This window comes from Mizuhopecten yessoensis, unplaced genomic scaffold, assembly GCF_002113885.1.
Source record: "Mizuhopecten yessoensis strain PY_sf001 unplaced genomic scaffold, ASM211388v2 scaffold9651, whole genome shotgun sequence".
NCBI lineage: Eukaryota > Metazoa > Mollusca > Bivalvia > Pectinida > Pectinidae > Mizuhopecten > Mizuhopecten yessoensis.
In genome coordinates, this window is record NW_018408154.1 from 227837 (window position 1) to 250451 (window position 22615).

At 38.6% G+C, this 22615-nt stretch overlaps 1 protein-coding gene across 1 annotated transcript; it reads left to right on the forward strand.

Moving 5' to 3' along the window:
- The first annotated feature begins 16 nt into the window (after positions 1-16).
- Positions 17-9403, forward strand: LOC110458595. The gene is made up of 9 exons (XM_021510366.1): positions 17-111; positions 1679-1817; positions 2202-2357; positions 2828-3047; positions 4752-4968; positions 5655-5730; positions 6026-6776; positions 7123-7208; positions 7625-9403. Exons 1-9 carry the CDS (start codon positions 67-69, stop codon positions 7954-7956), a joined length of 2022 nt encoding a protein of 673 aa, XP_021366041.1. The 5' UTR covers positions 17-66; the 3' UTR covers positions 7957-9403.
- Positions 9404-22615: the final 13212 nt, after the last annotated feature.

Here is a 22615-nt window from a genome sequence, read left to right on the forward strand (position 1 = left end):
ACACGGGAGACAATTTATAAACAGGAAGTTTACATATGGTACTTCCCGCGCGAAATATGATGAGCTATGGCACCAGTCTCCCTGAAATACGTCGTGTCCTTCACATCACAGGTAAAACCAAATGTTTAACACAAACAATGACTCAATGAAAGGAATTTGTTATGATCGCGATTTGTAACTGAATCAATGAAAAGGGAGGGACACTGCAACATTTGTCACTGCCGGTACAGTTTACTGTTATCCTACAATAACAATGTGTGTCCTGTTGCTGCTTGACCATCGCCCACAGTGAAGAATAGGTATAATGATGTGAGATGTGATACGATACGAGGTTGGGCTTTCTTTTATATCTACGATATCGACAATGTTGGTTGACAAAAGACACAAATTAAATTATATCTTCTAAATAGTTCATTTTGACTATGTTATGACATGACTACTCTTCTTCTTCCACATAATTGCCTACTTCGTCTTATCGAAGATTATGCAATGTTTATGATACACAATGCGCAGGTGAACACACAATTGAAAATTTGAGTTTGTAAGAGTTAAAAAGTAAAAACACTGATGTAGTGTCAGACTTTTAAATCTGGTTGATTCGACCCACCAGTCGCCTAGTGAGTTCGGGGTCTGTTTGAAGTTTGAGCTTTTTTAGTTCCAATTCGTTGAGAGTTTTCTTAAAGGTTTTCAAGTTTGTCGAATTCACAGTTTTTGAGTCAAGTTCGTTCTAGTCTTTTATTGTTTGAGGGAAGAATGAATATTTTCTTGGGTCTATTTTACATGCCTGGATTTGGTAGGACCGATCGTGTTGTTTTCTGGACCTTTTAAAAAACAGTGTTTGTTCTCAGAAAGTACATAAAATTATCTTTCCTGTGATCTGACCCTAACATCACGCTGCCACAATTGGTACAGTTTTGACAGTTTTTTAGTGATCTTTAAAAATTCAGATCTTGTATTTGGAATATTTCTTGATTCTTGACAAAGACTTCCTATGGTGGTTCATTTTCAGGAAGAGTTGTATATCTAAGTCTTTTGTTTTTGAAAATAAAACGCTAAACTCGGAGTGAGATTTCATCCATTTTTCGGCCGTAAATTTAAAAATAATACCCAAATTGGTACACCATATCACAGGCTATGGAATTTGTTTTTATTTCTACAAGTAAGTGAAGTTGATGTGCCGATTACAACAAAATATATTGCTTTTATAGATAACATACTGAACTATAATTGTCTATATTAACTTTTATATTATACGAATATAAGGACCAGAAATCATCATTTAAACATGCATATATTTAACCCCTTGAAAATCCTCCAAAATTTCGTCGACATACATTGTTTTTACTGGTTTTCTGATATGTTTACTTTGAAGTCATCGTGTACTCTTAAAGTGTTCCTGAAAACAAAACTATTCGTCAGAAGTGCTGATAAATATCTCTTTTGTTATAATGTCAAAGGAAAATGCTAAAATTTAATTTTAAAGTACTATTCGAACAATTTTCTGACCGTGTACCAATTGTGGTAGCATGACGTTATATAGCTGGCTTTATATGTCTCTGCTAACTGTGACAATTAAAGATCTTCATGCCATAAACACTCGAAATAAGGAAAAATCAAATTTTAAGTTTATTGTCTAAAAGTATCCTGTATCAAAGATTTTATTGTGATTTACTTCCAGGACAACAACTACCCAGTCCAAAACCTGATCAGCAATGATGGATTCAAGAAATGGCTATCAAACCCAAAGGAAAAGTCTGGTCAGATTGAAGCAGTCTTCCAACTAGAGCAGAGCTGTAAAATATCATATATTGACATAGGTAAACCGAAACCCCAATTGTTCATATATGTACTGTTGGAACTATTATTTTGTCATTCATTAGTAGAAATAATTTGCTTTTAAAGATGTTTCATCTGTATATTATTTCCATGTTGCATTAACTGTATGTTGTTTATGGGGTGTTATTATATGCCTGATAGCTGATACATGTAATCATCATTATCGAGTGGCATGCTCTGGTAATGAAATAATTACAAACCAAATGGCCATCCTTAATGGACTGGTTTCGATATCCTGCATCACCTATATGACTGTTGTCTCAACATGGTTCAGTATGCTACACCAACCCAGTGGGAGATAAAAAAAAGCTTTCTATTACCTGTACATTCATTATAACTTTATGCTATTTCTTGTTATATTTTAGGTCTGATATGGTGTGCCATGCTGGAGATACAGGTTGGTCGGTCAGACTGGCCGGTGGGTCAAGATTACCAGACCTTACTCCATACTGCCAGTATCATGAGCCCGGGGGACTGTAGGGGCAATATCAACACTGTCAGGACCAGGATGTTTGGAATAGGTAGGTTTTCCTCAGGGCAACCAGAGTACAGAATCACAGAGACATGATTCTGATAATCTAGAGAAATTCTAGGCATTGAGCTGTTTGCAGGAGAAATGCAGCTGCTTTATAATATAAATGAAGGCATTAAAAACTTTCTAAGTTTTGTTACAAACAATGTAGATCCAAGACATTGCTACAGTTTGGGTGTAAAAATCTAAACAAACTACAGTTTGGGTGTAAAAATCTAAACAAACTACAGTTTGGGTGTAAAAATCTAAACAAACTACAGTTTGGGTGTAAAAATCTAAACAAACTACAGTTTGGGTGTAAAAATCTAAACAAACTACAGTTTGGGTGTAAAAATCTAAACAAACTACAGTTTGGGTGTAAAAATCTAAACAAACTACAGTTTGGGTGTAAAAATCTAAACAAACTACAGTTTGGGTGTAAAAATCTAAATCGAAATAAATTCTGTTTAATTTTGATAGAACATTTCAATGAAGTGGTTGCTAAGGAAACATGGGACCGAATACGTGTAATCTGTCGCCAACCATGGAGAAAGGATGTCCAATATGGCATCTCTTTCATCAAGATCAAGACCAACACTACAGCAACAGGCGAAGACCAGCAGGGAAGACCTCTCCAGTCTATGACCCACAAATCAGCTAAATCTATACAAAAACACTTCTTTGGCAAGAAATCACCTGGGTAAGTGCAACGACTTATTTCCAATGTTTTCAATATTATCTGACATTCAAATATTTGCTATATTTTTACTCACTATGGGAAGTTATGTGTTTAATACGCATCATTTATAACATTTGACCTCATTCAATGTGTTAAGAGATTTGCCAGATTTATTTGGTACATGGCATTATGTGATTTCTAAGCCTATTTTTCTCAACATTGGGTAAATCATTTCTAAACATTTTCTTCAGTAAGTATGGATTATGAGAAGTTCTTTTTACACAACCAATACAATTTTCTATGTGAGGTTACGATATGAACACTGTCACCTTTGTTGTGATTATGTGTTTATGACTTTCGGTCCGCATTCCAGATCCATTGTCTGTATAAGTATATGCCTTGCAATGCACTATGGGATATTCAATAAATACTGTTTTGACCTGAATGGCGGCTCTCCTGGTTTTCCCTGACAAATGGTGTAGAACACAACGACTTGTCCATAAATCGATGTCGATTTCGAGCTACGCTGGAAACGTATGTAGAATAGTTGTTATATATGTACCGAAATGACTCAATTCAGCTACGCTTTGGGTAATTTAATTGGGTAAATCATGCTGAAATCTTCACATTGTTATACAATTATAGCATGGTAATGAGGGGTCGATACATGGTTTTGACCGAAATCACCATGCTACACTGATTTTTTCAAAATTGAAGAAAAAAATGTAAAAAAATATAGTTTTACATAAAAAAAATCCATAATCTATTTATAGCAGGTTAATAACACTTTTTTACCAACTTTTTTGAACACCTGTTCCAGAATCTATTTATAGCAGGTCAATAACACTTGTTCTTCCAACTTTTTTGAACACCTGCAAACCACTCGGGTTTATAACCACTTTTACAGGTGGTCACATGATGTTGTTTCAGCCAATCAGAGTCAGCTCAAAAAATAATAATAATATTCAATTATAGCATTTGGCTGAGGTCGATACCTGGATTTCTCAGGTCAATAAATCCAGGTATTGATCGAAGTTAAAGGCTATAATTGTTTAATTATTTTACAAAACAGTAATGTAAGCAATCTGAAAAAAAACCACAATAAAAAGCTTCGGAACTGGGACGGTGCATTGTTTGGAGACACGTCATAATTCTATTTTTAGAAACACCCAGTCCTTCAACAAAAATCACGCGCTCTAAGTCAATATCAGTTTTTATCGGTGGACACGTGATGCACTCCTGGCCAATCACTTGTCGATAATAATATGAAAAAATAATAACATTCTTTACGGTTCTTCAAATCTGTCCAAAGAAGACGATGAAAATATTTTCATATAGTTCCGACCTACCTAAGGTCAGTAGTATACTTATAAACTGATAGCTGTTATCGTATCGTCTCTCTGGCTTATTCTTCTCAGTTTCTTTTTCTTTCTACCTTTCCTTTCCTCTTTGTTCATATAGATGTTTTTGATAAATATTTTTGTTGTTGTTTTCATGTAATTTATATATAAATGAAATGTATTGGAGAAGAGGTTTTTGAGTTGAGATGACTTTTGCCTTATCCTTTTTGTTGAATGACAAATAAAATATGTTTAAATCAAGACTATTGCCACAGTTGAAATGACGACTTGTATATCTTGTACAGTATCTTGTGTAAACATGATCACTATTGTAAAACAGAAACTCGGTTGCTATTGTTAACTTATGAACTATTTTGATTTTCAGTGATAACAAAGATGAGTTGGTGTCCCGTCTGTTAAAGATTGCAGGATCATCAGAGGACGGGACTGAGAAAACAGAGTCACTCTCGCGCACTGCCAAACTTGTGATTGCAGCCAAGGACACAGCAATGAAGACCATGTGCCCCACTGCACAGAGTGTATCTCCCTCCAACCGACAGGCCCTTTACTCCGGTAGTCTGGTGTCCAAGTATGGGCCAAAGGTAGGTCAGGTTCTTAGATGAATTATGGCAATATAATATAGTACCTCGTTCGGTGATAGGACACTGCTGTGACCTATAACTATATGATTTAGCACTTGTTTAAGTGAGAGGATGCTGTCGTGACCTGCTGTGACCTATGACAATATGAAACATTACTGGGTTTAGTGATAGAACAGTGTATTGAATGATGACAGTGTAGTAGAGGTGGTTATGTTGTGTATGATGGAACAACTCCTCTGGGTTTTGTTCACTGTCAGTTTATTCACTCATTGTAAAACCAAAAGAACCCTGCAACAAGTACAAAGTACAAGCTACAGTCAATTTAGATATGATTTTGCATCAATAACGTTTTGAAAATTGAACGAATTATTTTTGTAGTTGGTGTCTTCAGGTTATCATTTTGAAACCCTATGTGGCTATTGCGCAGATAGGAATTTCAATATTTTTGAATGTCTTAAATGAAAGAGTTTTTAAACAACTTACCTGGTAATCCTGAAGACCTGATACAAAGGTATGTTTGTTCTGTCATAGGTCTAAGGTTATAAATTTACCAATTGCTTAGTTGTACAATTAACATTGGGGGGGGGGGGGGGACTTGTAAACAATGCAGCACTATATTATTTTTTTTTAAATCTTCTTTTTTCAAAATTTGATTTTATTGAATTAAATTCCTGTCTTAATTACAGCTTGAAGAAGAGATAGCCGATTTCTTAGCATCTTATGAAATCAATCCTAAAGACCTTGACAAAATTACAATCGCTGGTAAGTACGTCAATTATTACCATTACGTATGTGTAGGGCAATAGTTCTAATTCTAAATAGGAAAGTCAGTCTAATCAGTGTTCTCATTAAAAGCTGGTTGCTTGCTAAAGTAACCTGTTATTCAGCAACTCTGAACCAGCTTGTTTACAACATTATAGTATGTAAATATTCCACCGGCTATTATTGTCAAGTCAATTGCCTATTTCAAAACTTGGTGAGAACATTGCTAATGTATCATATAGGTCTAAAATATGTAGCTTGTATCAGGTTTTACAATAGGTTATTTCTATTGCAGATATTCGACACAAGTTTGAGAAAACTAAGAAAAGAAAGCTGACCCCAGAGGAGAAGAAAATCTTTATAGAGTTGGCACGAGAATACATCTGTTTGATGTTTGCTGAGGGGGACATAAACAAGCACACTCCTCTCCAGCTAAAAGAGGTGGATAAAAAGCAAGTCAACTCCGCGGTGAAACATGACAAAAGCCAAGTTCATGCTAAAAAAAGTATTTTGACAGATGCTAAAGGAAACCATCCAGAAAAATGTAAGACTACACCAAAAGGAGTGAAGAGTTCTACAGATAAGAACAAAACTTTGGAAAATAGTCCCCCCAAACACACACCCTCTAAACCAGGGAAGGCCTCCTGTATCTCTGAACAGAAAAAGAACGAAGTGAAGAATGCAGCTTTTGAGTTCAAGAAAAATGGATTCAGCTCACCTAGAACTAATAGAATGAGTATGGATTCAGAGAAAGAAATCGCTGATGATAATGAGAGGTTAAAGGTCAAATTAGTCTCTAATTTTGGACCAAGTTTTACCCATAAATCTCCCAAAGGTCCTAACAAACAGAAAACTATAAACAGTTATCACCCTTCGTCACCATCCACAAATAATACCTGGCTATCAGCAACGTCACCTACATCTACACCTCCTGTCAGCCCCGGGGCCCAGGGCAGGAAGAGGTCCCTCAGTGGGGCTGGACCCAGGGCAAAGATTCCCCGAACAGAGGAGGAGGTTTACACCCCTACCCAGGGTCGTAAGGCAGGGTAAGTGGACAGCATTAACAGATTATTTAAGGAATTAACTATATCCTCTTTATTTATTCCCTGTTTATGCATTATTAAGTATCTTAAAAAATTGTGTGCACTTGGTATGGGAAATAAACACTGCATCGTCTTCCGTATTTCATATGAAAGACAACTCTTTTTTTTATGCAAAGTTAATTGTTTATTTATTCATTGTGTCAAAATGGCAATCATATAACCTATTTCTCCTTGCTTGATCAAATAGTCAGAGGGATTGATGATGTTTGAAAAATTGCTACATTTGTGACATTAATAGCAACACAGCCTGACACTAACCTGGTGTCACTTTTACATTTTATCTTAATAGACATTGCCGTGGAAGAGGCAAACGGGGCAGTGCCAACTCAAGGGAAATAACTCCTACATCTTTTGAGCGCTGTGCCGTATGTCATGGTGCGTAACAGATTATGTTCACTTATCTTTTAAAAGAAAATCAACTATGAAGTAGGGTTGTCAATGGTTAACTGGTTACTCGATCAGAAGACCACTAACCGCTTACCAAGATCAATAACCAAAAAGTAGGACATTTACTAAATTATCATGCTAAATTGCTTAAATTAGTATATACATGTATATTTGTGGTATAAATACATTTAAGACAGAACATTTGCTAAACATAGAATGTGTTTGTCATTGTTTATTGTTTAATCACTAAATTGACAGATTATCTGGTTACTCGATCGGAAGATTGTTCGAGTAACCATTACCAAAATTTGACCGGTTTGACAACCCTACTATAAAGATATAAAATGGGAAAGAAAGACAGAGTTCACAATTGTACCTTATACATTTCACTGATTATATTACAGAATCTGTCCCGGAGGACCAGGTGGTTTCTCACACCCTTGTGTGTAGGGGCTCTGATCTGGACTTCTGTGACACACCACATTACCAGGGGGAGTCCTCAGGCAAAGACGGTTCACAGAGTAACCAGGAAGGATTTCCGGGCATGGGCAATATCCTAGGCAATGGTATTGAAATGACTAGTCCAATGAGTGGGTTATACCCAGACGTATATATTCCCTCAAACAGAGGTCCTAGTGTCTCCGAGTTCTCGGACCAATACGTGGAGTGTCCACTCTGTAACGAGTTTTTCCGGCAGTGTGTGGTGGAGAGACATGCTGCTACCTGTGGTACGTGATATAACCCTCTATAGTTGAAATAAGACATCAGAATTAATACTTACAGTGCATGTTTGTGACTTACAGACAATGTGGAAATCTAGCAGGCATTGAAGTCCAGCAGGTGCAGAACATTTACATCACCACCTTTGTGCATATATGTGACTTACCAACACTAATACTGAAAAATTTCAAGCACAGGACATCCATATCACCACCTGAAAATGTGTGTGGAAGTCCATTCTCTAGAGCAGAACATGAAATAATAACCTGAAATATTTTTTAGCTCACATGATTCTTCTTTCGTTGTGTCATGCGATGTGTGTCCTTCGTCGTTCATTAACAATTAACATTTGTGACTTCTTGAAAACCACTGAACTCATTGAATTCAAGCTTGGTACAACTGTTCCTTATAATGTCCCAACCAAGTGTTCTTATTTTTCATGCCAATGTGAAAATCTAAGATGTCCCCCTAGCGTCCGATTGGCCGAGATATTTTCAATTATTTTTTTTAAGAGCGGCTACACCGAATTTGGTACAAATGTATGAGGTCCCCAACAAGTGTACATGTGTACCTACTTTTAGTGCCATTTCGAAAATGAAATATTACTGCTCTAGCCTCTGACTGGTCAAGACATTTGTTCTTCTTCTCAGGAACGGCTGCACTGTGATTCCAAACTTGGTACAGGTGTTCCTTGTGAGGTCCCCAACGAGGCTTCCTACTTTTCTTGCTGACCTGAAAATCAAAGATGGCCAATATGGCCTCTGTTTGGTTGAAACATTTTCAATTTGAGTTCAAGTGAGAAGAAAGGCTTGTTACTTTTCTTTTAGATAAAAGTAAATATTTTGTCTTATTTTATTTAAATTTTATTTGAATGAATTCATGTTTCATTTCAGAGAGATATAGTTGAAGAGCTAGTGAAATGCTTTTATTTAGAATAGTGAAATGCTCTATATATGACTTATGAATAGCTCTATATATGACTTATGAATAGCTTCATATATGACTTATGAATAGCTCTATATATGACTTATGAATAGCTCTATATATGACTTTTGAATAGCTCTATATATGACTTATGAATAGCTCTAAGTACGACCACTGAGAAGATTTAAATACGACTACTGAAGGATTTAAATACGACCACTGAGAAGATTTAAATACGACCACTGAGAAGATTTAAATACGACTACCGAGCAAGATGCTCTTAACATGTCTGACTTACGAACTTTTCTATCTACACCTGTGATAGCAGCTGAGGATTTTTAGCTCACCTGGTCCGAAGGACCAAGGTGAGCTTATGCCATCCCGTGGCGTCCGTCGTCCGTACGTCCGTACATCACCAATTTCTTTAAACGACTTCTTCTCCTTAACCACCGGTTGGAATTAAACTTAATTTGACTGGAAGCATCCCTAGGTGGTAGGGATTCAAAATTTTATAAATGGTGGGGCTGACCCCCCAGGGGGCTGAGGGGCGGGGGGGCCAAAAGGGGGCAATTTGGCTATATTGCTACAAACGACTTCTTATGCAGAACTATGCCATGGATATTGATCATATTTGGTCGGAGGGATTTATGGGATGCATGGATTCAAAATTGTACAAATGGTGGGACTGACTCCCCAGAGGGCTAACGGGCGGGGCCATAAGGGGGCAATTTGCCTATATTGCTACAAACGACTTCTTATGCAGAACTATGCCATGGATATTGATCATATTTGGTCGGAGGGATTTATGGGATGCATGGATTCAAAATTGTACAAATGGTGGGACTGACTCCCCAGAGGGCTAACGGGCGGGGCCATAAGGGGGCAATTTGCCTATATTGCTACAAACGACTTCTTCTGCAGAACTATGCCATGGATATTGATCATATTTGGTCGGAGGGATTTATGGGATGCATGGATTCAAAATTGTACAAATGGTGGGACTGACTCCCCAGAGGGCTAACGGGCGGGGCCATAAGGGGGCAATTTGGCTATATTGCTACAAACGACTTCTTCTGCAGAACTATGCCATGGATATTGATCATATTTGGTCGGAGGTATTTATGGGATGCATGGATTCAAAATTGTACAAATGGTGGGGCTGACCCCCCGGGCTAAGGGGTGGGGCCAATAAAATGTATTACTTGGAAATGGTTGAGATCCCCACCATATAACCATATATACAATTGCTGAGTATAAAGAGAAGAATGCACATTTGCTTCCAGGATGTCCCTAGGGTCTGGCCCCACCCTTGGAGACATAGTCCCTGGGCCATAACTTTAAAACGGTTGAGATCCCCACCCCAAAACTATATATACAAATGCTGGGCATAAAGAGACGAATGCAATCATGATATCAGAATAGACCCTGGGGTCTGACCGAACCCCTAGGGACCTAGTTTCTTAGTCACAGCTTGGAAACAGTTGAGAGCCCCACCCTATAACCGTATATATACAATTGCTGAGTATAAAGAGATGATTGCACATATGCTTCCAGGTTGGCCTTGGGGACTGCCCCACCCTTGGAGACTTAACCCCTGGGTCATAACTTTGAAATGGTTAATATCCCCACCCCAAAACTATATATACAATTGTTGGGCATAAAGAGACGAATGCAGTCATGATATTAGAATTGATCCCAGGGTCTGCCCCACCCTTGCAGACTTGGCCCCTGGGTCATAACTTTGAAACGGTTGAGATCCCCACCCCAAAACCATATATACAAATGCTTGGCAAAAAGAGACAAATGCAGTCAAGATATTAGAATCGATCCTGGGGTCTGGACACAACTCTAGGGACCTAGTTTCTGAGTCAAAGCTTGGAAACAGTTGAGATCCCCACCCCATAACCATACATAAAATTGCTGGGCATGAAAAATCTAATATAGCTATGCTACAAGGATTGGCCTTGGGGTCTTGCATATTCCCTTGATCTCATTTGGAGAATAGTTTACCATGATTGCTTAGGTATCCAGGTGAGCGATACAGGCCCTCTGGGCCTCTTGTTTCATAGTGCTAACAACTTTCAGGTGAAGATAGTGTGTAGTGGGTTTTGGCATTTGTTATTCAATGTTTTATTGTTGGAAGATGAATCCTCAAATTCTACAGAACAATAATAACACTGACTTAAAAACAGGGGAAAAAATGCAAATTCATCACTAGTAGTGATGAATTTGCATTTTTTCCCCATGTAGTGACTACATGAATTTGTTTTGTCTACACACTGGTACCCTCATATACACGGTGAGTCACCAGTATATAAACAACGAGAAATCACAGCTGGCCTATATAGGTTTAGATAATTATAGAAACCTTAATTTATCACTGCCAGATTGTAGTGTTTTCTTAGCAAGATTATTTTTAAATTATGAAGAAACTATAATTATATACAATTATGACAAAAATCACCTTCATCATCTTTTAATTGGATACCTGTGCTCTTTTTCTAATAAAACGTTTAGTATTTGTCGTATTTGTGTTACAGTTAATGAATGTCATGTTTTAATGAATTTTAATAAGTTTTCAAATTTGAAAAAAGAAACAAATTTAGCCATTAACAAAAGGTGTCAGTAATGCACCACCTCATACCATAGTTCATTATTTGAACCCATCAAATTAACTGATTGTGTTAATTAATATATATTTAACCAACCTCTGCCTTCTAATGGATAGCCTGGGAGTTTACAGACAGTTATAGTAGAAATCAAGGCTTTGTACAATGAGATATACTTTTATGATTGTGTGACCTGATTGTGATATATTAAGTTTTGTGGACATTAAATACCATTATATGGTGATTTACATCTTATCCTTGTCTTTTTCTTTTGAACATACAAAATCAGGCTGTTCTCAGAGCATATAAATATCTCACATCACCTGTCAAACTATGTAAATTCACCCCAGCGTGATATTACCAAATTATTCTAAGTCTATATTAGTTGCGCCCCTTGTAGTATGTAAGTACCGACAGAATTCAGGTTACACCAAGTCTACCGGAGTTGCGCCCCTTGTAGTATGTAAGTACTGACAGAATTCAGGTTACACCAAGTCTACCGGAGTTGTGTCCCTTGATACATTGAAGAAGAAGAAGAAAAGGAACATTATGTCAACAAGAGTTGTGCCCCTTTCATTAGCAGTGTGATTGTTACAAGATGGGGAGTGGAAATGTTTGGTTAGTTCGGCTTTCATCTGGACTCACTAAACATTGTCCTTTTAAGCTGGCTGAAACTTAATTAATATTACATGATATCCACCACACTTACTCAAAATACAAGGGGTAAGACAATCCTTTATCCTGTCACTACTGGTCGAATACGAGACTATACACCAGTCTGAAAATTCCTTTAAAGTTTGTGATCGCAGTTACCTATACGGGAACAAGTAATTGGGAAATGGAAGGTGGCAAGGTTAACTCTTGTAGGTGGATGTTTTACTATAATATATTTATCAAGTTAATAAAATACTATGCTATTATTTTTGTCAAATGCCAAGATAAACGTTACGGCTTCAGTTCTGCTGAGTGGTTTCCAACTAAACCTGCAATTTGTTCGTCTATTTAAAGGTTCAATCAATCTTCAAATTTTATTTCCAATTTAAATGTCACCCTGGTAATATAAACTTTTAGCCGCTTACTACAGACTCGGCTAGGGAGAATTCTCTTTAGCTCGTCTGGTAGAGCAAAAGACTTAAACCAGAGGTTCCGGGTTGGACTTCTAGCGGAGGCATTGAAAATAACCTCAGTTAAATCAATCATATTTTAAGTACACAATAGACTCATTGGAATTCTTGTTCAAATGAATAAGAGTAACGAATTCTATCCCCAGCCACAATTTACCACAGGGACTTGAGAATTTGGTACCATCACTCGGGGTGTCAGTTTTACCGATAGTTGATTTAAACCCCTACATATCTAACATTTCTCTCTACGCATCTACTGACACATTCTTGGGTCCCTGTGATTTGAATCAACCAGAACTGGGCTACACAATCACAAGTTTTTCTCCTACTATTCACAGAAGTATCCCCTGTTTTACTAGGGTGTTATACCCCTAGGGTATGATTTCTGTCGCTATCTAGGTTATGAGTTCTCTGTCACCCCCTAGGGTATGATTAATATAATCTTCCCCTACCTTGAAGGTGTGACAGAGAAATTTCTTACCCGAGGGTAAGACAACCAAAAAATCAACCCGAGGGTAGGAGATTTCTCTGTCACGCCTTCAAGGTAGGGAAAGATTATATTAATCATACCCTAGGGGGTGACAGAGAACTCATAACCTAGACAGCGACAGAAATCATACCCTAGGGGTATAACACCCTAGTAAAACAGGGGATACTTCTGTGACGTCACAATTACCGGTGAAACATTTTTATGACGTCACAATTGAACACTTGCGGCACGAGGCTATCTCCCCAAAGGGTGGGAAGCTTTTCTGACACCCTTCACAGGTGAGTTTCCCGTTTTAGCCGGGAAAGATCAGCTTTTCTCCCACCCTTCACAGGTGTGTCTACCGTTTTAGCCAGGAAAGATCAGCTTTTCTCTTACCCTGGACAGGTGTATCCGCATTTTTACCGGTGTGAGATTTCCTTTTCTCCCACACCTGACAGATTTATCTCCCGTTTTGCCGGTGCTAGATTTATCTGTCTCCGCCCTAGGGTTGAGACGGGGGGATTCCCCTATTCATAACAATGGCATGACGTCACTTCAACAATACAATGACGTCACGTCAACAATCCATCAACAAATTGCCTGTATGTGTTTTGGGTCCATGTTTACCTTTATTTCACATTAAAATACTGTTAGATATGGGAGAAAAATAATCAATCGCTACTGGTTGTGTAAGATAGAGAAATCTCAACCCTCGAACTAAGATTTTTTGTCCAGAACTCGGCAAGCCTCGTTCTGGACAAAAAATCTTAGTCCTCGGGTTGAGATTTCTCTATCTTACACAACCAGTAGCGATAGATTCTATTAGTCTCACCCTAGGGTTGAGACGGGGGGATTCCCCTATTCCTAACAATGGCATGACGTCACTTTAACCATACAATGACGTCACGTCAACAATCCATCAACGTCACGTCAACCCTGAATTTAGCATGTAACGTTATCATTACATTGTGCATATGATACACAATGAAAGAACAGGGTAAGAGAAAAAGAATCATTCACCCCCTTGTGGGTGAGATAGTGGAATCTCAACCCTCGGGGAAAGATTCTTTATTTGCCAAACACTCGGGAAAGCCTCGTGTTTGGCAACTTAAGAATCCTCCCCCTCGGGTTGAGATTCTCCTATCTCACCCAAAAGGGGATGAAAGATTATATTAGTCACCCCCTAGGGGGGATAGCCTCGTGCCGATTAGCACGTGTTCAATTGTGACGTCATTAAAATGCGTCATCGGTAATTGTGACGTCATCAAAAACGAATGACGATATGCATGCCCCATGTTTTTGTTTACAAACATGGCAGACTACTGTCGGTGGAGCTGTGACTGAAATAATAGGATGGGAGAAAAAGAATCATCCTCTACCTTGAGGGTGTAACAGATAAATCTCCAACGCTCGGGGTGATGTCTTTGGTTGTCTATCCCTCGGGTTAGACAACCAAAAAATCACCCCTCGGGTAGGAGATTTCTCTGTCAAACCTCAAGGTAGAGGAAGATTTTATGAATCTTTCTCGGCTAAAACGGGAGACACATGTTAAGGGTGAGATAATTAATAGAATCTTTCCCTACCTTGCGGGTGTGACAGAGAAAGATCCAGAGGGATAAGTATTGCGCAGTATACGAGATGATTTCAGTTCTAGTTAAAAGTTGTATAGCCTGTTTAAAAGTTATTTATATGAGATTTGATTTCTTTGTGCATTGAATATTTCCACAGGTAAACTAAACCCTTTAAGAAATATTTTTTGCCATAAAAAATCTTCATCGAGACTACTTCTATTAGCGAAGCCATTATATTGCAGACTTCAACGATGACTGCTGGTCCTTTGTGTCCCATTGTAGTTCCTTATTAGATTGTCTTGCATCTTAGAAGATTTAAAGTGCAAACAAACCGAATAAAAAAATGCACGCGGTTGAGCTAGGAGCCACGAGTGAAAAAAAGTCATTAATTTTCTTATTTTTTTATTTTAATGTTATTGGATCGATGTTTCAGTGTCCTTGTGAGGCGGGGATTTTTTAATGATTCTTTCTGAGTGCGGAGCGAGAGACTTGTTATAAAGTGATAAAGTTTCTATCAAGTCATTGTATTTTCATCAAAATGATATTTTATTATGGTGTCAATAAATGGTCGATTTTTTTCTTATCTCTCTTGTATGATATTAGAAAATATCACTATTGTAGAAAATGGAAATTTCATGGCCATTAAAGTTATTTTAAATCTTGAAATATTGCAACACGGGAAGGTACTTTTTAATAACATGGGTTCGGAAATTGACAGCAATAAAAGTTACCGTATTTGAGTTATGTAATGCTGAAATACACTTCAGTCAAAACGAGATTGAGTTTTTCAATTTCAAGTAAGTGTACCGGGTGGTCATGAGGCCATTTCAGCCTTGGCATCTAAGCAGTAATGTACATCAATATTGTCGCTAAGCATGTTTTGTCTATTTTGTCAGGTTTTTATTATTAGTCGCCTAACAGAAGTCCAGGCGAACTTCTTCAGTGTTTTGGTGCCTGCGTAAATCATATCAAACTTTACACACATGTCTAGGACGGAGAATAAAAAATGTCCAAATGATAGCAGAGTCCATGTAAGTACGCTAAGAAGATTCAATCGGGAGACAATTTATTGATATATAAAGAAATCGACAGAAATTGTATTCAGTCGTGATGAAATTGTTATTTTTTCTACATGTTCGGTATGGCCTCAGGGACTCCAAGCACTTACCGCTATATGAGTCACAAAAACTCAAAACGTATCCCCGGGACCTACAGATTTGTTTTCGTTTTAACTTTTATGACTCATATAACGACGAGTTCCTATGCGGCGAGTGTACTTTTGAATTTTGGTATATCGGAACCCTGGGGCGTTTGTTATTAGCTCACCTGCCCGAAGGGCAAGTGAGCTTATGTCGTGGTGCGGCGTCCGTCGTCCGTCCGTCCGTCCGTCCTCGTCCGTCAACTTTTCCCTTAAACAACTTCTTCTGAAGAACGGATAGGCCTAGAGTCATGATATTTGGCTGAAAGCTTTGTTGGTAGGAGCCCTACAAAGTTTGATAACGAAAATGACCTTGACCTACTCTAAATGTCACAGGGGTCAAATATGTCAAAAACTTCAAACGACTTCTTCTGAAGAACTAAAAGGTATAGAATCTTCATATTAAGCTGATGGCTTCCTGGGATGGAGCTTAACAAAGTTTGCGAATGAAAATGACTTTGACCTACTTTCAAGGTCACAGGGGTCAAATGTGGCAAACACTTCAAACAACTTCTTCTGAAGAACTGAAAGGTATATAATCTTTATATTTGGCTGGTGGGTTCCTGGGATAGAGCCCAACAAAGTTTGCGAATGAAAATTAGTTTGACCTACTTTCAAGGTCACAGGGGTCAAATATGTCAAAACTTCAAACGACTTCTTCTGAAGAACTAAAAGGTATTGAATCTTCATATTTGGCTGATTGGTTCCTGGGATGGAGCCCAACAAAGTTTGAGAATGAAAATTACCTTGACCTACTTTCAAGGTCACAGGAGTCAAATGTGTAAAAAGCTTCAAATGACTTCTTCTGAAGAACTGAAGGGTATAGAATCTTTATATTTGGCTGGTGGCTTCCTGGGATGGAGCTTAACAAAGTTTGAGAATGAAAATGACTTTGACCTACTTTCAAGGTCACAGGGGTCAAATGTGTCAAACACTTCAAACAACTTCTTCTGAAGAACTGAAGGGTATAGAATCTTTGTATTTGGCTGGTGGCTTCCTGGGATAGACCCCAACAAAGTTTGAGGAAGAAAATTAGTTTGACCTACTTTCAAGGTCACAGGGGTCAAATATGTCAAAAACTTCAAACGACTTCTTCTGAAGAACTAAAAGGTATAGAATCTTCATATTTGGCTGATTGGTTCCTGGGATGGAGCCCAACAAAGTTTGAGAATGAAAATTACCTTTACCTACTTTTAAGGTCACATGAGGCAGATATGTCAAACACTTCAAATGACTTCTTCTGAAGAACTGGAAGTTATAGAACTTTAATATTCGGCTGGTTATTTCCTGGGAAAGAGCCCAACAAAGTTTGCGAATGAAAGTGACCTTGACCTACTTTCAATGTCACAGAGGTCAACAACATTTTAATGAATTTGTTCTTAAGAACTAAAAGGAATGGATTCAAAAGATTTGGCTGGTAGCTTTTGGAATAGAGCTTACCAATTTGAGAAGGAAAATGACATTGACCTACTTACAAGGTCACAGGGGAAAATATGCAACTTCTGAAGAATCAAAAAGCATAGAATCTTGTAATAATATTTTGCTGGTAGTTTCAACAGATGGAGCCAACAAAGTTTGTGAGGGAAATATTTTAAGTGCAATATAATATTTCATGTGCAATATAATATTTCATGAGAATATTTTGCTATGACTGCTTAAATATTCAGGTGAGCGATACAGGCCCTCTTGGGCCTCTTGTATTTCATAAGAACTGGTTCTTATTGGGCCTGCACTACAATAGTCCGGAGATAATTACAAATCTTGTAACAATCGTTACAAATTGCGTTATATTTGGATAAATTGTAATACGTAATGAAAATTATTACATAGTGCGTTGAAAAGGACAGCATCAACCCAGCTGTATGGTATGGTCATTAGATATTTTTTTGTAATTCAGAATTTCCACGGGAACAGGTTTCTATTTCAAAAAACAACAAAAGAGGAAAGCTTACGAAAAAAACAGGAGATGAGGTGGTTCCTGAGATAAATACATACCAAGTTTGAATGAAAACGGTTTAGCATGATAGAGTTATTATGGGTAGGAAATATAGTCTCGGCAGCCAATCAGACGCCATCTTAATTGCGCCATCGTACACAGTTAAGTTTACTAGTATAGGTGGTAATGATATATGACTACATACCAAGTGAATCAATTACGTATTTCAAATGACAGAAGAAAGGGTCTCAGCCAATCAGAATCAACAGCGGCTATTCCGTCTTGGCGTATTGCAGAGTTATCTTCTCTTGGGAGCAGGTATTGATTGTTACGTCCCTTGTTTGTGAGAGCAACGTCATCAATTTTTGAGAAAACGACGTAATTTTCCCACACAGACCAATGACGTAACAATCAATACCTGTTCCCAAGAGAAGATAACTCTGCAATATGCAAAGACGGAATATTGGATTTGTGATTTAGATATATCTCAAGGTATATCTCACTAATTACAATGTATTACTTAGGTGAAATTTCATGATACGTGAGCTGTTATTTTAGAAAACTGACGGACATGGTGACGGCGGAAGGTGAAGAATAGGAAAGAGAAAATGATATGAGCAAGAAAAGTGGCAAAATTGATTCCCACAATTTTGGAGAGAAACTAAATAATCTTTACAGATAACTGTTTATATAAGGAGCATATGCTAACTTCAATGCAGTCTAAATTCATTCGACGTCATTTCTTGTTGTGACCTTAATCACGTTGACATTGGGGATTCGGTAACCAACTCTACAGTCCAACAGTTAAAGTGAAATGGTCCGGTATTATTTTGCTGTAGATTTTGAACAGTCTCTCATTACAATTTAATATACTTTTAAGTAACTCTCTATTATATTTTGGTGTTGTAACATTCATAACCAAACTATTTTTAACAGTCATAGTTTGACAAAGGGACCAGTCGATCTTGAAAATTGCGCCATGTATTATACATACATCACTACGGTAGGACGTTGTATTTTTACCAAACGTACGGCCGTGCTTTCCCTAAACGATTTCTTTCCTGTTGTTTATATCCATCAACACTACACAACGACAATTTAATTTGTACTTCTTCGGAAAGTCTCACAAATCGATAACTATACTTTTCCTGCCATCAACCTCAATCGCACGTAGGCCAATTCTGAAGTGCATGTAAACAGTGTTCACAATCTCGGGGAGATTGTGACGACAGAGGTAACCTTGTAACAATGGAAGGTCGTGGACTATTGGAGAACTTGTTACGACCGATGTAATCTATGTAAGAATGGAAGGTCATGGACTAATATTTACCATCGTATGGCACTGCTATTATATAACCCTACCAAATGCAGTTGGCATTCATATATGCTATGAATGCCATTGACCGATTGGTGACTTCATTGTTATTATGACGTCTTAATTGTTACATTGTATACCACTGACATTCCCTGAGCGATTGCTGTTCTTTTCACTGAACAAGCGTATGCGATGCATACATTATTTAAACTAAATGCTGAACAATTGTTAATGTAATCGAATTTTCTATGAGATGAACATATTCCAAAAATGGTAAATACAAGTATTGAACTGCTTTCAGTTGGCATTCATAGGCAATGTGAATTCTAACTTGACAAAGGCAAATTGAACGAAGCGCGCTAGCGCTTCATGTTTGATTTGCCTTCGTCTAGTTGGAATTCGTATTGCCTATGAATGCCAACTGAAAGCAGTTCAATGCTTAATTGAGGAGCTTGCAACGGCCGTGTCGGTCATGAGTTTGACTCCACGGGTAATACGTAAACACCAGTATAGTGTCAAGACATACTGGTACCACTGGGTGTCACCTATACCATACACAAGTCTGAATAGTCGGTAGGTCCACTGGTTTGTTATATTCATAAACAGGTCTAATTAGCGTTTGATAATACTAATATGAAGTGAAAACGTATGTCACCTTCGTACACACAAACCGAATTCACTTTCGTCTGACTTCCTGTAAACTAAACACACGCCGTTAGCAAGATCGACTTGCACTTTCCGTTGTCATTGACATCCAAATCAAATCCCAATCTTCTCTCAATTTTCTAAACTCGTGAATGCAATTCCCGTTATATCTCCCGGCGGTTTCCCAGTAAGGTTTTCCCGACAGACAGTAAAACTCGCCAGGTCTGGTCTTCACCAACTGTATGCACTCCGTTCTGATCAATAAGGTGAGTAATGATCATTTTGATGCTTGCCCTTTTATCACCCTGTGTTAGCTATGTCACATTGACCGTACTGATTATCGTTCTTATTTAATATTTCGGCTGTTGACCTTATCAATGTTTATTATCTTTGAACTTGTCAGTGTATATTATCTTTGGTGTAGTCCTTGTTGGTTATCATTGACCGCGGTCGTGATGGTTATTCCTGACCTTGGACGTGTTGATTTTCGATGACCTTGGCTGTGTTGGTGATTGTTGACTTTGGACCTGATGGTTTTCATTGACCTTTATGTTCGTCATCGTTGACCTTGGTCTTGCTCGTTATCTTTGACATTGACCGTGTTGGTTATTGTTGACCTTGGCCGTGTTGGTTATTGTTGACCTTGGCCTTGTTGGTGATTGTTGACCTTAGCCGTGTTGGTTATCATTGACCGTTACCGTGTTTGTCATCGTTGACCTTGGTCTTGCTCGTTATCTTTGACATTGACCGTGTCGGTTGTCGTTTATCTTGACCGTGTTAGTTATTATTTACCTTTGCCGTGTTGGTTATCATTGACCTTAGTCATGTTGGTTTTCGTTGATCTTCGCCGTGTTGGTTATCGTTTATCTTGGGCGTGATGGTTTTCTTTGACCTTGACCGTGTTTGTTAATATTGACCTTAGCCGTGTTGGTTATCGTTGACCTTGGCCGTGTTGGTTATCATTGACATTGGTCGTATTGGTTATCATTAACTTGGCCGTGTTGGTTTTCACTGACCTTGTCGTGTTGGTTATTATTGACCTTGGTTGTGTTGGCGATCGTTGACCTTGGCCGTGTTAGTTATTATTGGCCTTGGCTGTGTTGGTTATCGTTCACATTGGCCGTGTTGGTTTTTGTTGACCTTGGCCGTGTTGGTTATCGTTGACCTTGGCCGTGTTGGGTATTATTGACCTTGGCCGTGTTGTTTTTTGTTGACCTTTGGCCGTGTTGGTTATTGTTGACCTTGGCCATGTTGGTTATTGTTGACCTTGGCCATGTTGGTTATTGTTGACCTTGGCCGTGTTGGTTTTTGTTGTCCTTGGTCGTTTTGGTTTTTGTTGACCTTGGCCGTGTTGGTTTTTGTTGACCCTGGCCGTGTTGGTTATTGTTGACCTTGGCCATGTTTGTTATTGTTGACCTTGGTCATGTTGGTTACATTGTTGACCTTGTCTGTGTTGGTTATCATTGACCGTTACCGTGTTTGTCATCGTGCTAGTTATTACTGACCTTGGCCGTTTTGGTATTTCGTTGATGTTGACATTGTTATACATTATTGACCTTGGCCGTATTGGTTATCGTTGATATTGGCCGTGCCGGTTATCGTTGACATTGGGTGTGATGGTTATCGTTGACCTTGGCCGTGTTGGTTATCGTTGACATTGGCCGTGTTGGTTATTGTTGACCTTGGCCGTGTTGGTTATTGTACTTTGGCCGTGTTGGTGATTGTTGACCTTGGCCGTGTTGGTTATCATTGACCGTTACCGTGTTTGTCATCGTTGACCTTGGTCTTGCTCGTTATCGTTGACATTGACCGTGTTGGTTATTGTTGACCTTGGCCGTGTTGGGTATCATTGACCGTTGCCGTGTTTGTCATCGTTGACCTTGGTCTTGCTCGTTATCTTTGACATTGACCGTGTCGGTTATCGTTTATCTTGACCGTGTTAGTTATTATTTACCTTTGCCGTGTTGGTTATCATTGACCTTAGCCGTGTTGGTTTTCGTTGATCTTCGCCGTGTTGGTTATCGTTTATCTTGGGCGTGATGGTTTTCTTTGACCTTGACCGTGTTTGTTAATATTGACCTTAGCCGTGTTGGTTATCGTTGACCTTGGCCGTGTTGGTTATCATTGACATTGGTCGTATTGGTTATCATTAACTTGGCCGTGTTGGTTTTCACTGACCTTGTCGTGTTGGTTATTATTGACCTTGGTTGTGTTGGCGATCGTTGACCTTGGCCGTGTTAGTTATTATTGACCTTGGCCGTGTTGGTTATCGTTCACATTGGCCGTGTTGGTTTTTGTTGACCTTGGCCGTGTTGGTTATCGTTGACCTTGGCCGTGTTGGGTATTATTGACCTTGGCCGTGTTGTTTTTTGTTGACCTTTGGCCGTGTTGGTTATTGTTGACCTTGGCCATGTTGGTTATTGTTGACCTTGGCCGTGTTGGTTTTTGTTGTCCTTGGTCGTGTTGGTTTTTGTTGACCTTGGCCGTGTTGGTTTTTGTTGACCCTGGCCGTGTTGGTTATTGTTGACCTTGGCCATGTTTGTTTTTGTTGACCTTGGCCATGTTTGTTATTGTTGACCTTGGTCATGTTGGTTACATTGTTGACCTTGTCTGTGTTGGTTATCGTTGACATTGGCCGTGTTGGTTATCGTTGACCTTGGCCGTGCTGGTTATCGTTGACCTTGGGTGTGATGGTAATCCTTGATTTTGGCCGTGTTGGTTATCGTTGACATTGGCCGTATTGGTTATCGTTGACCTTGGCCGTGTTGGTTATCGTTGACATTGGCCGTGTTGGTTATTGTTGACATTGGCCGTGTTGGTTATCGTTGACATTGGCCGTGTTGGTTATCGTTGACATTGGCCGTGTTGTTTATCGTTGACATTG

What these genes read in the sequence shown, in the direction of transcription:
- LOC110458595 (XM_021510366.1), top strand. Translation starts at nt 67, where the DNA reads ATGGCACCAGTCTCCCTGAAATACGTCGTGTCCTTCACATCACAG. An exon ending in TTTGGCAAGAAATCACCTGG is followed by an intron (nt 3,048 to 4,751) that starts GTAAGTGCAACG and finishes TTTGATTTTCAG; the next exon opens with TGATAACAAAGATGAGTTGG. An exon ending in GCGCTGTGCCGTATGTCATG is followed by an intron (nt 7,209 to 7,624) that starts GTGCGTAACAGA and finishes ATTATATTACAG; the next exon opens with AATCTGTCCCGGAGGACCAG.